Source organism: Crinia signifera, chromosome 9, assembly GCF_055691185.1.
Source record: "Crinia signifera chromosome 9, ASM5569118v1, whole genome shotgun sequence".
Taxonomy (NCBI): Eukaryota; Metazoa; Chordata; class Amphibia; order Anura; family Myobatrachidae; genus Crinia; species Crinia signifera.
In genome coordinates this window covers 69,700,895-69,716,090 of record NC_139225.1, presented here as the reverse complement: position 1 = coordinate 69,716,090, position 15,196 = coordinate 69,700,895, and the positions used below count along the sequence as shown (strand labels likewise).

Sequence of the window (15,196 nt, the reverse complement as noted above, 5' to 3'; positions counted from 1 at the left end):
GTAAAATGGTCCCGGAGACCCAATTTTACATTGGGCCCAATGTAAAAAGCCCCCAAAACTCAGATTTTAATTGCATACCCCCCCTCATAAGTGAAATGGCCCCCCATTGTTAACGCCACCCCACGATGAACGTCAACCCGAAGCGTGGCGAGCCCGCGAGGGGCGGCGGTACGCGTCCTCCGACCTTTTCATACCCCCACTATCCACGTCGGAGTGGAGTTGATTTTATAAAGTGTGGCGAGCGCAGCAAGCCCCGCGAGGGGACGCGCATAACTTCACAGGTATACGCATCCCCTCGTGGGGCTCGCTGCGCTCGCCACGCTTCGGGTCAAGATACGAAGATCAACTAAACGCCGACGTGGATAGTGGGGGTATGAAAAGGTCGGAGGAGGCGTACCGCCGCCCCTCGCGGGCTCGCTGCGCTTGCCACGCTCCGGTTTGGGGTGGCGTTAACAATGGGGGGACACTTCACATACTTAAAACCCATGAAGGTGCATATACAATCAAAAATTGGGCCAATTGGCCCATTTCCCATTGTTACGTATGTAAAATCGCATTGATCGCGTCGATCGCATCGCATGCCATTATAATGGCATGCGATGGACGCGATCAACGCGATTTTCTCCTTGCCGGCAATTAAAACACTTAATTGACAGAAGATCGCGTCGATTGCATACCTTAAGTTACCTTAACTTAAGGTATTCAATCTACCACAACGGGCGCCGTGCTAGGAAACAAGTACCGAAAAATCGGTTAAATTGTATGTTAGGGCGCCCGCCGCTTGCTGCTCCCTCTGACTCTGCTCTGCGGTCCGCACCTTCTGCTACATCTCCTGCTGCTACCCCGCCTGCAGCTTCCCCGGACCGGACCCTAATCTCCGGTCCCCGCTCCATCGGACCTCGCTCCCTGCTGCAAGATTTACCTTATGTGCAGACCGTCCGACCTCCGGATGTGATCCAATGCTCACGGGACCGTGCATCGGATCAGATCGGATGTCATACACTATGCAATTTGGGAAATTTCACCCGATTTCTCGGCCCGATCCTCCAGAATCGGGTGAAATCAGGCCCAAATTGTGTAGTGTATGGGGGCCTTTAGACTCCTCACATCATTTTATGCCTCCACAATGCTGCCATGTATGTGCTGTCTGCTGACTACACATGTGATGTGATGACCTTCTGCAGTAACTTGCTGGGGTCCCGTAATAATTTTTCTTGTCTAATGGGATCCCAGAGCAAAATAGTATGAGGACCCCTGCACGAGACGATATATACCCCAGTGTCAGTACCATTAACGATATATGTCTCTAATCCCAGTTGAATGAAATCTTTAACAATATCGTTTGTGATGTCCCCCACCTCTTTCCTACCATGCATCATTGACAATATTGTCAACATTGAGCATGCAGCACAGATAATGAGGGGGGTGTTGTGAAATGACCCATGGGAGCTCACATCCTTAATGATATTGAGCATACAGAGTAAGAAATATGATAAATGATATCACCCAGAAGGGCTAAAATGAGCAATAGTGAGCGGACGGTGTAATAGTTAGCATTACTGCCTCACAGCACTGATGTCATGGGTTCGATCCCCACCATGACCCTAACTGTGCGGAGTTTGTAAATTCTCCCTGTGCTTGCGTGGGTTTCCTCCGGTACTCCGGTTTCCTCCCACAATCCAAAATTATACTGGTAGTTTAATTGACTTCTGACAAAATTAACCCTGGAATGTCTGTGTGTGTGTGTGTGTACATGTGGTAGGGAATACAGATTGTAAGCTCCACTGGGGCAGGGACTGATGTGAATGTTCAAATATTCTCTGTAAAGCTCTGCGGAATATGTATGCACTATATAAGTAACTGTTAATAAATAAATAATATTGCTTAGCGTGTATGGGACTTTAGACAGTGTACACATTACACAAGCCATGTGTATGTTGCTCGGCATTACACCTGGGAGGGAGATATGTCAGTTGGCGATACACATTGAAGCGTATTGTTCATTAACCACATTCTGCACAATAGTTTAGCGCACCAGGTCATATCATCGGCTGTCCATAGCAGCATATGGGATGACCTTGATGGCATCAGAGGCGTAGCTACCGTAAGGCAGCCACCGCGGCTGCTTGGGGGAGCAAGCGCCAGCGGGCGCCCCCGGTGCCCTGGCACTCTGGTCAGACCCCCCCTTACCCCTCCGCATGCCGCCGCCACCGCATTCAGTCCGGCACCACAGATAGCCTCCGGGCTCCGTCTCCTGCAGTAATGAAAAATGACACGACAAAATGGCTGCCCCCTAAAAGGGCCAAAGCCCTGAAACGTTGGCTAAAGATACTATCTTCTTTGTCTGCTTTATTTGCTGAGTGACATCCGTTTGGGATACTATATGTATGTATATATATATATATATATATATATATATATATATATATATATTTATCAAAATAGGGCAGCACACTCCTCTACAACTTCACCTGCCGGGGTGTCCTAATCCAGAGGGTGTACCCAAACGGGTGCTCCCACACATCCAATATGCTTGTAAAAAGACACACTCACCGGACTTCTCTTTTCATGCTTTGTGGATTTAATATACATACCACAGCAAAAGTTCACATAACAGTGGGTGGATGATCAACGTTTCGGCCTTATGTAAGGCCTTTATCAAGACCCCCTCTCCTGTCTCCACACTGATGAAGACCGTAGTCGAAAGGCGTTGGGCGTGGTTGCTGTATCCTGACGCTGAAGACGTCCTGGCTTGGTCCGCTGTGATCCTGTGGAAGTCGTGGCTGGTTACTGGCTGTCCGGTGCTCCGTCTGCAATTGATCACTGCTGTCGGGTTTCATCTGTACCTGGTATCGCTGTACCGCCCTTCCATATGGAAAGTTTTTATTCCTTTACCCTATACCTATGTTTGTCAGCTGTATATCAGTAAAATTGTTGCTTACTGGTGCGCTTCATTTTCTTTTTTCTTGCATATATATATATATATATATATATATATATATATCTCAAGGTTGCTTACCCTCCCTGAATGGCCGGGAGGGTCCCAGAAATCGGACCCCCCTCCCAGCCTCCTTGGCAGGGGGGTCCATGGTAGCAAATGATGCAAATTGTGTCATTTTAGCCCGCGCCCCCACTATGCAATGCCCAAAATACCAGCATTGCATGGGGGGGGGGGCATGGCAACGAGGATACATTCATGTTGGCCATGCCCCCCATCAGTGGCCCAGCCCCCCCTGCCTCACTGAACTGTCTGCCCTCTACCGGGCAGCCAGAAAGTAGGCAACTATGATATGTATGTATATATATATATATATATATATATAATCCACAACAAGGGTCCGGCACTTTACTTTGCCACCAGCTCCACTCAATTGACCTTGGCCTGGGTGCCCGTCTCCCGGAGGGTCTCTCCGGTAAATAGATACTTGGCAAGAAATAGGTGTCACTCCAGGCGCTTTTATAGTACAGTTTTTACTGTATGTCAACTGCGTTTCGGGCCGGGGCCCGTCATCATGACAATAACCTCATTGACATACACTAAAAACTATATATATATATATATATATAGACGCCCTCTGACGAAGTCCATGTGATGACACGTGTCAGGGCGTGGCCTATGTCTCCCACCGGTGTTTGTTCCTATAGCTCGTTCGCTCTCCAGGAGTCTGTTGTCCCGGGACACCCCCCCCCCCCCCTCCGTTTACCTGCAAGGCAATCCAGCCTGGCGGATTATCCGAGGGATTTCGGGCGGACCTTGTTCCTGTAATGTGAGCAGCTTTTTCTTTGGCTTATATGTCAAAACTTGTGGTACCCAGTCCACAGCGTTAATACATTTGGTACAAGGCTTTTTTGTAAAGTACCTGGGAGGATATTGTGTTTTATCCGATTAAACGCCTTTTAATGCACTATAGAGCGCACCTTTCTTTCCAATTCTGTCTAGATCTTCCCTCTGTGGATCCCAGAGGTTCCCCAATCCAAGAAAAGTTGCTGCTGAAACTTATATAGACTCTGGTGCCGTTCTCAACTGCTGTGATTATCTCAGAGTTCATTTCAGCTGGGAAACCCAGCAATTATATGTGGCGCTTAGTTTCACTTGTTTTATATTATATATATATATATATATATATATATATATATTCACTTTTTGGGTCATAACTTGTGTGCGTTGAAATGTATCCTTGTTTATTGCAGGCTACATGTAATGTTCTTGGAGTGCATAATGTTTTTATTGTACAAGATGACATTTGAGCTGTTTTAACAGAAAATGAGCTATTAATATCTGGAGTCTCTTCCAATTTTGGTGCTACTTGATAAATGTTAATCTGTTTTGCAATCTCCATGGAAACCACCCACCTTGCCACCCTCTATAGCGCAACTCATCATTTCAGTCATTCTCCTGAATCTTCTACACTATGTAGACAAAAGTGATTGGACAAGCAGATTGGTCTGCACCTCCACCAGAAATGTGTTTGTGAAGGTAGACAATGGGTAGAGTGGCACTGATTAGATCATTTGCTAGTGAAGTTGCTTGCTGGAAGGAGCTAACTGAGCTTGAAAATTGCTGCTCGGTCGGAGGTATATGTATTAGTGTAAGAAGCATTGCAGATGTTAAGTAGGTCACTAAATTCTCTGTATTTTGTCATTAATGCATGAAAGAAGTACAGTCATTGCAGGAATACACCTCACCTGGAAGCTACAAAAAACACGGGTCTTCCAATGCATGCCATTGCACACGGGTACTAGACGGACACTTAAGCTGGCCATACATCTACAGATTGATTGTCTGATCTGTCTGGTTGAAACAAAAACCTGGTAATGGATGAGATCAAATGACAGTTCACCATTTGCTTTGAAATGCTGGAAAACTGACAAACTGTAATTCAGATATTATCAGTTTTTTGTTCCAACCAGCCCAATCTGACAATAAATCTGTAGACGTATGGCAAGCTTTACTGTGTTGATTTTAACAAGAACACTTTGTAGCAAGGCCCATACACTTGTAAACAGAATCTCTAATGGTTTATAGTGTATAGAGAGCAAAAACTAGGCAGTGGAACAGTGGAACATTGACTGTGAGTGTTATGACAAATCATGATTTACACGTTTCAGATCAGATGGACGTGTTTGGGTTTGGCAATTGCAGAGAGAATGCCTAACAGTGGCGTAATAATAAAGTTTGCTCCTCCAAGCCAAAATATTTTTAGGTGGTGGACAGATTGTAGCACTATGTGCCAGCGGGGAGGGAAGCGCTGTTGAATTTGAAAAGACTGGCGGGACGCTGATTGGCTGAGAGAATTAAGCCAATCAGCGTCCCGCCAGTCTTTTCAAATTCAGCAGCGCTTCCTGTCCTGCCAGCAAATAGCGCTACAAGCTGGGTGTTACAACTTCCAGCGGGGCTCTGTAGAAAAAGATCACCTGCTGGCAGTGTCACTGACACTGACTGTCAGCTCAGCCAGCGGTACCCTAATGTCAGTGCACCGGGCGCTCACCACAGACCCCGCTGGCGTCACTCCCCCAAGCCGCCGCGGGGTCTGCTGCATGGTAGCTATGCCACTGACATCTGATGCAAGGGTGTACCATACCTACAGTAAAGCATAGAGAAGGTGATGTTATGCTTTGGGGCTGTTTTCATCTGGTTTGGCATGGGTCCACTAGTTGTAATGCATGGTCTAATTAACTCTAATCAAATTGTGTTCCCTACATTGTGGCAGTTCTATGGAAATAACAAATGCATTTATCAGGGCAACTATGCCACCTGTCATTTTTCCAGGTTGACGCTGGACTTGTATACAGAAAATGCAGCATTCTGGATGGCCTGGTCAGCTCTTAACTTTATTGAGAACCTCTGGGACATTGTCTGCAATGATCACTGCATGTGGTGGACCTTCAAAGTACTCAATAAGGACCTTCAAAGGTCAATAAAATCTTGTTGATCTATTTGCTGTCAGTGTCCAATCACTCTTGTCATTTATAGTGTATATGATAGATATATACGTTAGCGCAGCAGCAAAATAAGCCCCTCTAATCCTCTCTAATCCATCATCTCTTCATGAACTGGTACATTAATTATGGTTGTAATATAAGGACCCCTTCCCCAAACACACTTTGTAATGTTAGGTGCGCCAGAATATCTTAAACAGAAAGGTACCATACATGGAATAGAAGCACCCTGTGTTGTTATAGTACCTCAACATTTCTAGTTGAGGCCTCACACTCATATGAATGTTTCCCTGAAATGATTTATTATTTAACAGTTACTAATATAGCACACACATGTCCGGAAGTCAGAAGAGCTGCCTGGAACCTTGAGGGATGGTAACGCTAGATGAACAGTGTCTGGAAATCCCTACCCTCACAAACTCACATTGTGGGGGGTAGATATTATTATCATAGATGCTGTTGGGAGCTTTTGTGTCACAGTAATGTTTTTCTGGATTTCACCAGTTCTACCTTTCTTGTGATCACTGCAAGTGAATGTGTGGAGGTCAACAGAGTGTCCTCCATTGACCTCCTCTCCTGACCTAGTACAAGTACAGTTTAGCTCTGTATGTCAAACATTATGGGCCTGATTTTAAGCTCAAGTTGATGTTGGACACAGTGCTGCACGTTATTGTTTTTTTATGCACATGCATCTAAATCACACTGCATATGTATCTCCATCACCTGTGCACAGAGTCATACTACTGTTTAGGACAGGCAGTCTCTGACATGCATTGAAACTGTATTTGGCATTCCTGGAAGGTGATAGGGGCTATTCAGATGCACAATGTTACATGTTACTGGATGGGGGCTTTGTCAGGCATGCCATTGAAAGTGGTTTCATACACAGACTGTACAACAGGGATTATCATAAAGCCACAGGGACTACAGAGTCAAAAGAGTCTTCACCCCACTCAGAATCAGTCCTATATGTATTTGGTGTGGGCAATCAGCCATATTCACTTTGCCACTTCATTATGAGAATTTGTACCTGTGGTTAGTTTGATAATTGAGAAGATAACCAAACATTTCATTATCTAGCCAGTGTAATCTGTCACTGAACAGACAAGACAAGCATAGAAATATGTTAAAATGTAGATTTATTTATTTTATTGTTTTAAATGTCTGACTGATTTATTCATTTTGAAATAAACTGATTAGGTTAAATCCTAGTTAGACATGACTCTATAATGTTGTAATCATTCAAGTAAAGGTAACAGGAGTGCATGATGTGCAGTAGGAGAGAGTTCTCCACAAGTAAGGGAAATCAGGTCAACTTTTTTCCGCCTCCTCCTCCTCATCATCTTGTTGCTCTCCTTCCAGCTTGTGTCGAGCAAATTCTTCAATCACCACGTCCTCCGCGCTGGTAATTGGTTGACAGAACAGGGTTACATATTAGTGTATCACAGACAAAGCTTTGTGAGCAGAGCTATAGAAGAATAAAGATGATGCTAGGAAGCAGAATGCCTATAAGATGGTATTAATTGCTTTGCCCAGATCAGTGCACTCTATTATATCATTTTTGTGTTCCATGTCCTAACTTGTACATATTGATGGACTGTTTTTCTTAGTAAGGCCAATCTTAGTGAGTCCTAACTTCTACAGAACATCTCAAACATCAGAAAGAAGAAACACAATGATTGTTGCTGCTGGCTAATAATCTTTCAATATACAATTATGTGTGTGTTCTCTCCTTTCAAGATTTAACACCTTATCCTAATGCCATTGCTTACAATTGGTAAATTGCAGAAATTACTTCTAGGTTTACGAGGAGGATTTGTGTTTTATAAGGATTAATTATTCCCTACTTTAAACAATTTAGCATATTAGATGTAGACTTTGAGATACCTGTAAAAAAGCATTTGGCATTTGACCTTTCTGTGGTCACAGAACTCCACGAATACTTATATTATTCTTATAATCATTAATAAGGATTACATTATACCATAATATGGGATATATTTGCTAATATATGTGATATAGACAGAATTTGGAGACCAAGCATTGCATACAGTCAATACAATGGCAATCATACAATCAATACATTGACATTCCAGAGTATACAGTATCCTCACTTACATTAGATGCATTTATATTTGAGGTAAAGCTAAATTTCCATGTGTCCTACTTGCCTGCTTTTGAATAAGTATTTCATTGAAATTGTTACATTTTCCAGATACATAATGCATTCAAGATGCACATTTTATAGAAGGCTGGGCTTTGAACCAAATATTGAATATTTATTAGATGCTATCCATTTTCTAATGATAAAAATAGACTGATATTGTGATTTATTAACGATGGTCATTATTGTGGTATTCGATTAGAGCCTATTTTCATCAGCAGAAAAAAAAAATACAATCGCTGCTCCAATAGCTGCTTTTTCACAGATTATGCATATTCCCGATAATTGCTGGCATCGGGGGGGGGGGGTGGGGGGGCTAATTTAAAAGCCTCCGGTAAAGCTATTAGAAAGCCCATTATGTGCCTTTATATTTAATTGATATATTTTATATCTAAGCCTTAACAATAGCCATATACATATATATATATATATATATATATATATATACACACACACACATACACACACATATATATATATATCAGGGTTGCCGACTTTAACATTCTCCTCTCCGGGAGAAGCCCGGAGAGGAGAGTTTCAGCAGCCGCTCAGGGGGCGGGGCTTACGAGTGACATCACTAAGCCCCGCCCCATACTGTTAAAAGCAGCGAATTCAGGGATCTCCATGGAGGGGGCGGGGCTAAAATGACACGATTGTGCCGTTTTAGCTTCGCCCCCTCCTCTGAGACCCGAGGATTGCGGCATTTTAATGCCGCGATCCGGGGGTCCCCCCTGAATCCGGGAGGGTTGCCCACCCTTCCGGGGGCCGGGAGGGGGTACCCGATTTTCGGGAGACTCCCGGAAATTCTGGGAGGGTCGGCAACCCTGATATATATATATATATATATGTATATATATATATATATATATATAAAGCTTGACTAGCTAGGAAGGTCTGTAGAATGCATGACTGCCATGTTCTGAAGTCAGAATGTGCCATTTATATAATATAAATTTAGTTGAAAAATCATAGGAAAAAAACACTGGATAATTTGTTTCTACATACCTTGTTGTAACTTTCCGTTTCAAATATTCCGGCAAAATGAGAGAGAAAAAAAACCATAATGTTAATATTCCTGGATAAAATGTACGCAAAGTCATTCAGTGTTAAGAGTCCAACATATTATATCTTGATGTTCAACAAGGGGATCTGGATGGTAGGTTGACAATGTCTAGTTAGACAGTCAATAAGCCAACAATCTATGTTCGACATTGTCAAAAGGTCAACACAAGCAAAAGACCCCATCCCGATCAATTAGTCATCGGAATTTACTGCAGCTGATCGCCTCCATGCAATGCCCCCCACTACTCATTCAAAGAACCTATCATAGTATATGCCACTCAGGTATACTCGAATGTCACACATACGTCAAATATTTAGACAATGTACCATTGTTCATTTTTTTAACTGTACTTTAATTTTTTTATTTTACCTTTGTGTGTATACAAAAAATGATCAATAAGAATTACTTGATTTAAAAACACAAACAAGGAAACATACCTGTAATGTGTAGGACATGTCTCTTCTCTTCTTTGTGGGGACACTGCAGTGATACAACACATGCGAGGCCTGCTGACTACACATGTGCACCTGACATTGTCTGGGAGGGCACCTACGTTACCCTCTCTCAGTAATTAGGGATGATTCTGGTTGGTTTGCAAAAGCAAACTCCTTTAATGGACCATGTGCACTGCAGGTGGGGATTTATCTTGGCTTGCTCAATCGAATGAGATATATCTTCTGCAAAAATTACACCAAAGTACAAAATTGGATGGAATTACTACCGGGAAGGTCCAGGGGAGTTTAAAGGCCCCCATACACTAGTGCAATATGGTCTTTTTTCATGAGATTGCGATACATTGCTGCGACGGATCTCATGAAAACTGGCACATCGCAAGTGGTTTTGGTGCAATTGCGATGCCAGGTGCACTCCCGTGCATCTCAATCGCAGATTTCACTGGCTTCCCTTAATATTTCTCGCAGCCCGTAGCCCCTGCTAGGATCTCATGTGATACATTGTATGCAAAAGGACCATATACATACATACAATGTATCATATGCGATCCTGTCCCCCGGGAAGGACCCGCTCACATTGCAAGCAAAACGCATGGAACCAATTGATGAGATACATCTCACCACTATATGGACACCTTAAGGGAAATCACATCCAACTTCAGGGTCAGACATATCATTGTAGTTTATGGGGCCCTTTAGTAGCATGTTTTAAATGTTCAATATATCCGAATCTGGACTCACCCTCAGGTGGTTTGGGATGCATCAGAGTAAGTGGCAGTTCCACCGCTACATCACTAAGGAACCAGAGGAAAATGTTAGAATTAAAACAAAAAATGATACACATTAGCCTCTTACAATTGTACAAGTCGGCAGCCCTTCATCCTATATTATATCAGTTACGAGAAAACTATAAAATCAGAGAAAATCATGACAAATGCTGTTTAAAAGGATGCATGAATGCTTTAGCATATTCGAAACCAGTGTTTTTCAACCACAGTACCGTGGCAGACTAGTGTACCTTGAGTTGTTCTCAAGTGTGCCCCCAGATCTAGAGATGTCCAAACCAGTTTACAGCCACCACCCGTTCAACTGTTATGCTGCTTTCAGACAGCAAAACTGGCTTTGACCAGGTATTTAAACGGTATTTCAGTGCAGTTTTTGTCCTGAAACGGTATTTCAATGCAGTTTTTGTTCCTTCACAACACTGAACCCGTTTTAACCCATAGAAAACAGTGGATGAAAAAAAAAACTGGTCTGAAACGGGTAGGACCCTGCTTTATTACCGTTTAGAAATACCAGTTCAATAGAACTGGTAAATTCACTCTGCACCTTTCAGACTGCACAAATTACCGTTTTAGAACTGTAAAAAAAATGCAAAATAACGGGTAAAAAGTGCGGTCTGAAAGGGGTATTATTTACTGGTCTCTTCTTTTCATGTAAAGGGCCACTGTATTTTATTTTTTGTTACCTGTGGGGACCAGTGTGATTGTTTTTAATATGGGGGCCAATAGGTTTGTTTTTTTCTTGTGGGGGCCAATGTATTTTGCCCTTTGGGGATCTCATGGTGTGCGAATTTTAAAATCTTATGTAGTGTGCTGCACGGTAAAAAAGGTTGAAAATCACCACTCTAAACTGTATAGAAAGTTATATTAAACAGAGTGCAGATCTGCAGTGGTGCTTCATGTGGCTTATGGGAGCAGGTCAACAGAGTTAAGGTCAACCCCAAATTTTTGGAATGCACAAGGTCTACATAGGCAAAAGTTGAACGTGAATATGATCTACTTATGAAAAGGTTGATATGAGTTTTTTAAGTTTTTTGGTGTCAAGTAAATTTCAGCACATGGACCCTAAATAAGTTTACGGTGCCCCCTTGCATGGCTTGCTATGCTCACCATGCTGCACTGTCAACCATATAGTGCACTTAGCAAATATAAACATACATTGTATATAATATATGTGCTGGGTTCTGCCGGAAGCCAGCTCTCTGCCTATAGCAGCCCGGACTGGCAGTCCCAGAAGGAGGGTATGCCAGCCAGCGGGACTGCCTTACTGTGGGTGACTGGCAGGTTGAACTTACATCAGAAAGTCACTGCCAGTCACAGTGAAGCCACTGTAGTCAAGTTAACTGAACTCAAAGACTTTAGTGCAATTTGTTTCAAAGATATTTGGGTAACACTCCTTTATAACATTTCAGGCCTAGGGGGTTGTACAGTACTGCAGCAGCTATTCAACATGTTTTTATCATAATTAGTGGGTCTTACATTTATGCAGCAAGATTGAAACATATCAGTGTCCCTGCAAAAATTGCTTTCACTTTCTGTTGTGACATCTTTTAGCACACAAAGGAGTTCGAGTGGCCTCTAGTGGTCCCTGGAAGTACTTCATCTCATAGAGTTTATTAGTATTTAGCCTTTAGCCCATTACCATGTTTACTGAGTATAAGAGTCCGCAGATATTTCAGTAGTCATACCCTATTTTTATTTTGACTTAATTTAATTCTCAAGAGCCATCACGTGTCATTGAGCTTTAATGTATTGTATCCTTGTGGGTTCCCTTGGGAAAGACTGCATAAACGCTATGCTTCTAGCCCGCATTAGTCAGTGCCAACTGCTAGCAGCAGAAGGGATCTAACGCAAGTGTCCCTGACAGAAACTGTGAATTCTTATTTATTTTTATTTCAACAATTGAATCCTTCATTTTAAAACATTTTGTATAAAACTATATCAAAATACAGGGTTATTTAAAAAGAATGAACCAATTTCATGACACATTGATTTTAGTTCTCAAGCATAGTCAGGAAATGAGTCACTGACCATTTGAAAGAAGAGGTTTCTAAGTTTCGAATGGCTGCCACAGGCAAGGGAGACGACAGGTCATCTAGGCCCAGTAAAATAAAGGGGGCATGGCCACTGGACAAGGGCATGGTAACGTCCGCGTCAAAATAAATAGATAAACCCTGTAATTTGAGTGGGTGGGTACCTCTTCGCACACACAGAGATGAGAGAGATCACAGGCTGTTGCTGTAGCTGTCTACCAGCTTCCTATCAATCACCCAGCATACAGTTGTGTGGAAAGGCCATCGCTGGATTTGTTCACAAGGGTACCTCAAGCATTATGAAATGTGCGCATTTGCGGTAGTTCGATAATCAGCAGGGCTGCAAAAATGTGTACAGGTCCCACATGAAACAGTTGAGCGTGAAGGAGTTTCCCTAAGGTGAATGTCTTCGTTGCTGTGTCTCAGGACAAGGTTTATGTTCCCTTTTCTTCAAGGAAAACATTGTTACAGGACAAAACATGATATGCTCCCCAAATATTTACAGCAAGCAGATTCATATGACTTTATTTTTCAACAAGATCGAGCATTCCCTCCATTGGCAACTGATGGATCAAGCTTTCATTGAATGAATAAATGCCCCAGCGATGGATTGGTCAGAAGGTGGCCCAAGACCTTGTTCTACGTGCTTGGTCTGCGAGATCCCCAGACCTCACTGTGTGTTTATTGTCTCCCATGGAAGCCCCGTCATTGCTGGGTGACTGGGTGTAGCAAGCTGCCACAGCTTGCTCCTTGCTGGAGCCCCAGTGGTTGCTAGATGATGGGGGATTACCTGAACTTCCAGCCGGCGGTTCCCCGCTGGTCACCAGGCAGCGGAGACTCCTGGTGGCCGCTGGGGATTTTAAATGCACATGCAGCACATCAGCTGCAAACTATATACGTTTAGAACACAGGCATAAGCACACTCCTTCTGATTGACCACTGCTATCTGTATATTGCTCTCTGCCCTGCCAGAACTTGCCGTTTAAAGCTACTGTTGGTACCATTTGTACTGGCTCTGGTTCTGTCTAATGTCTACAGAATTCCTGGTGCTTGTCGCTTTGTCCAGACTGAAATCTTGCATTACTGACCTGTGTCAACTGTCAGAAGTCCTGCAAGGTAGTAACTATCCTATACCGTGAAATCTTGTGTGTACCTGATCCAGAAATCGGCCCTGCATTTTGAGCACACATGCCCACCTAAAGCAGGCGGGACCCTTGCGTGGCAAAAAGGAGGTGTGGTCTCATGGAAACACACACATGTATACCAGAACACAGCCACATACAAATTGCACACATGTATACACACAGCCACATATGCACATACACCAACATTTGTACACACACATACATGTTTACACATAGCTACACACATGCCTACACACACACTTGTGTATACACACATGGCTATATAAACATAGCCACATATGCAAATACACCCACATTTGTACACACAGCCACACATACATGTATACACATAGGAACACACATGCCTATATACACACAACACACACACACACACACACACACACACACGTGTATACACATAGATACACACATGGCTATATACACACAGCCACATATGTCCATATTAGTCTTATGCACATAAACACACTGGAATTGCCCCCTTCTTACCTATGAGCAGTGGCGTAACTATAGAGGGTGCAGCTGCTATGGGGCCCGGGGGTTGGGGGGCCTGAGGACCCAGCAGACAATCCCCTGCACCCTCTTGTATTTTTTTTTATCAACCTGGCCCCCCACCACGGCGCTGCTGGTGGTAGTAAGCCCAATCAGGGCTGCAGTCCGTCCCCTCCCGCCACATCCGTTGCTGCTGACAGACGCTCGTACGCTGAAATGAATACCGCCCACCCCCTGCGCTGGTGTCACCCCGGCACTGCTGGTGGCTGCGGGGCTGTAAACAGAACTGGAGTCCGCCTATCCCCGGTGCTGCTGGACTGGAGATACCTGCGTCCCGCTACTGTCTGCATCCCCACTTCCGCACCGACGCCCGCCCCCGCACGCTGATCGGGAGCAGGAGACCTCCACATGAGAACGGACCCATCTCCCTCAAGGTAGAGACTAGTTCCCATGCAGTATAGCTTACAGGAAGTGACGTTCAGTGAGGGCGGAAGTTGTTAGATGCCCTCACAACGTTTTTAAATTTATGTGTAATTCATGTAGGTGTCGTTTATTTTGTTTTATTTTTGCAGCATTGTACCCTCGCGGGCTCGCTACGCTCGCACGCTTCGGGCACGGTGGCTCGCTTCGCTCGCCACAGATTTATATTCCCCCTCCAGGTATACGTGGACCCAGGGCATGATGGGAAAATTACCTAAACTGCATGGGATCTAGACACTACCATCTCCTCAAGCAGCCTCTCCATTCAATACTGGCTGCTTGGGGCTCGCAACATCTGCTTCTTCTCCCCCTCGATCTGTACCACACCACCGCAGAGGGCAGGAGAGTAAGCAGTGACAGCTGACGGACACAGCAGTCTCCAAGCAGCAGCATGTGCATGGGCCAGGTCAGTGCTGCCATCCCCCGTCACCCCAACCTCAGTGTCCCATTATCTAACTAACAATCCCCTTTTTTTAGCACAGTGCCCCCCCAATCCCCCCATCCCAGTGTCTGTCACCCGGCCCCCTCCTTCTTTTCCCGGTGGGATAACTGACCCCATCCCACTGCCCTGTTCTAGCCCACAGCCACAGTTACAGTGCCCCACGCACAGTGTCCCCTCCTTCCCAGACTAGTGATTGCCCCTTCCAT

The 15,196-nt window shown here is 44.1% G+C and overlaps 1 protein-coding gene and 1 long non-coding RNA gene across 2 annotated transcripts in view; one reads left to right on the top strand and one right to left on the bottom strand.

Moving 5' to 3' along the window:
• LOC146035609 (uncharacterized) overlaps positions 1-15,196 on the top strand; it is a 35,697-nt gene that overhangs the window by 672 nt on the left and 19,829 nt on the right. The gene's annotated exons all lie outside the window — the stretch shown is intronic.
• Positions 7,115-15,196, bottom strand: part of ARR3 (arrestin 3) — a 34,393-nt gene continuing 26,311 nt past the window's right edge. Inside the window, exons 14-15 of the mRNA XM_083159148.1 lie at positions 10,358-10,413; positions 7,115-7,349 (exon numbers count right to left, since the gene is read on the bottom strand). Coding sequence (XP_083015274.1) covers positions 7,252-7,349; positions 10,358-10,413 — 154 coding nt within the window. The 3' untranslated portion in view covers positions 7,115-7,251. The remainder of the gene's footprint in view (positions 7,350-10,357; positions 10,414-15,196) is intronic.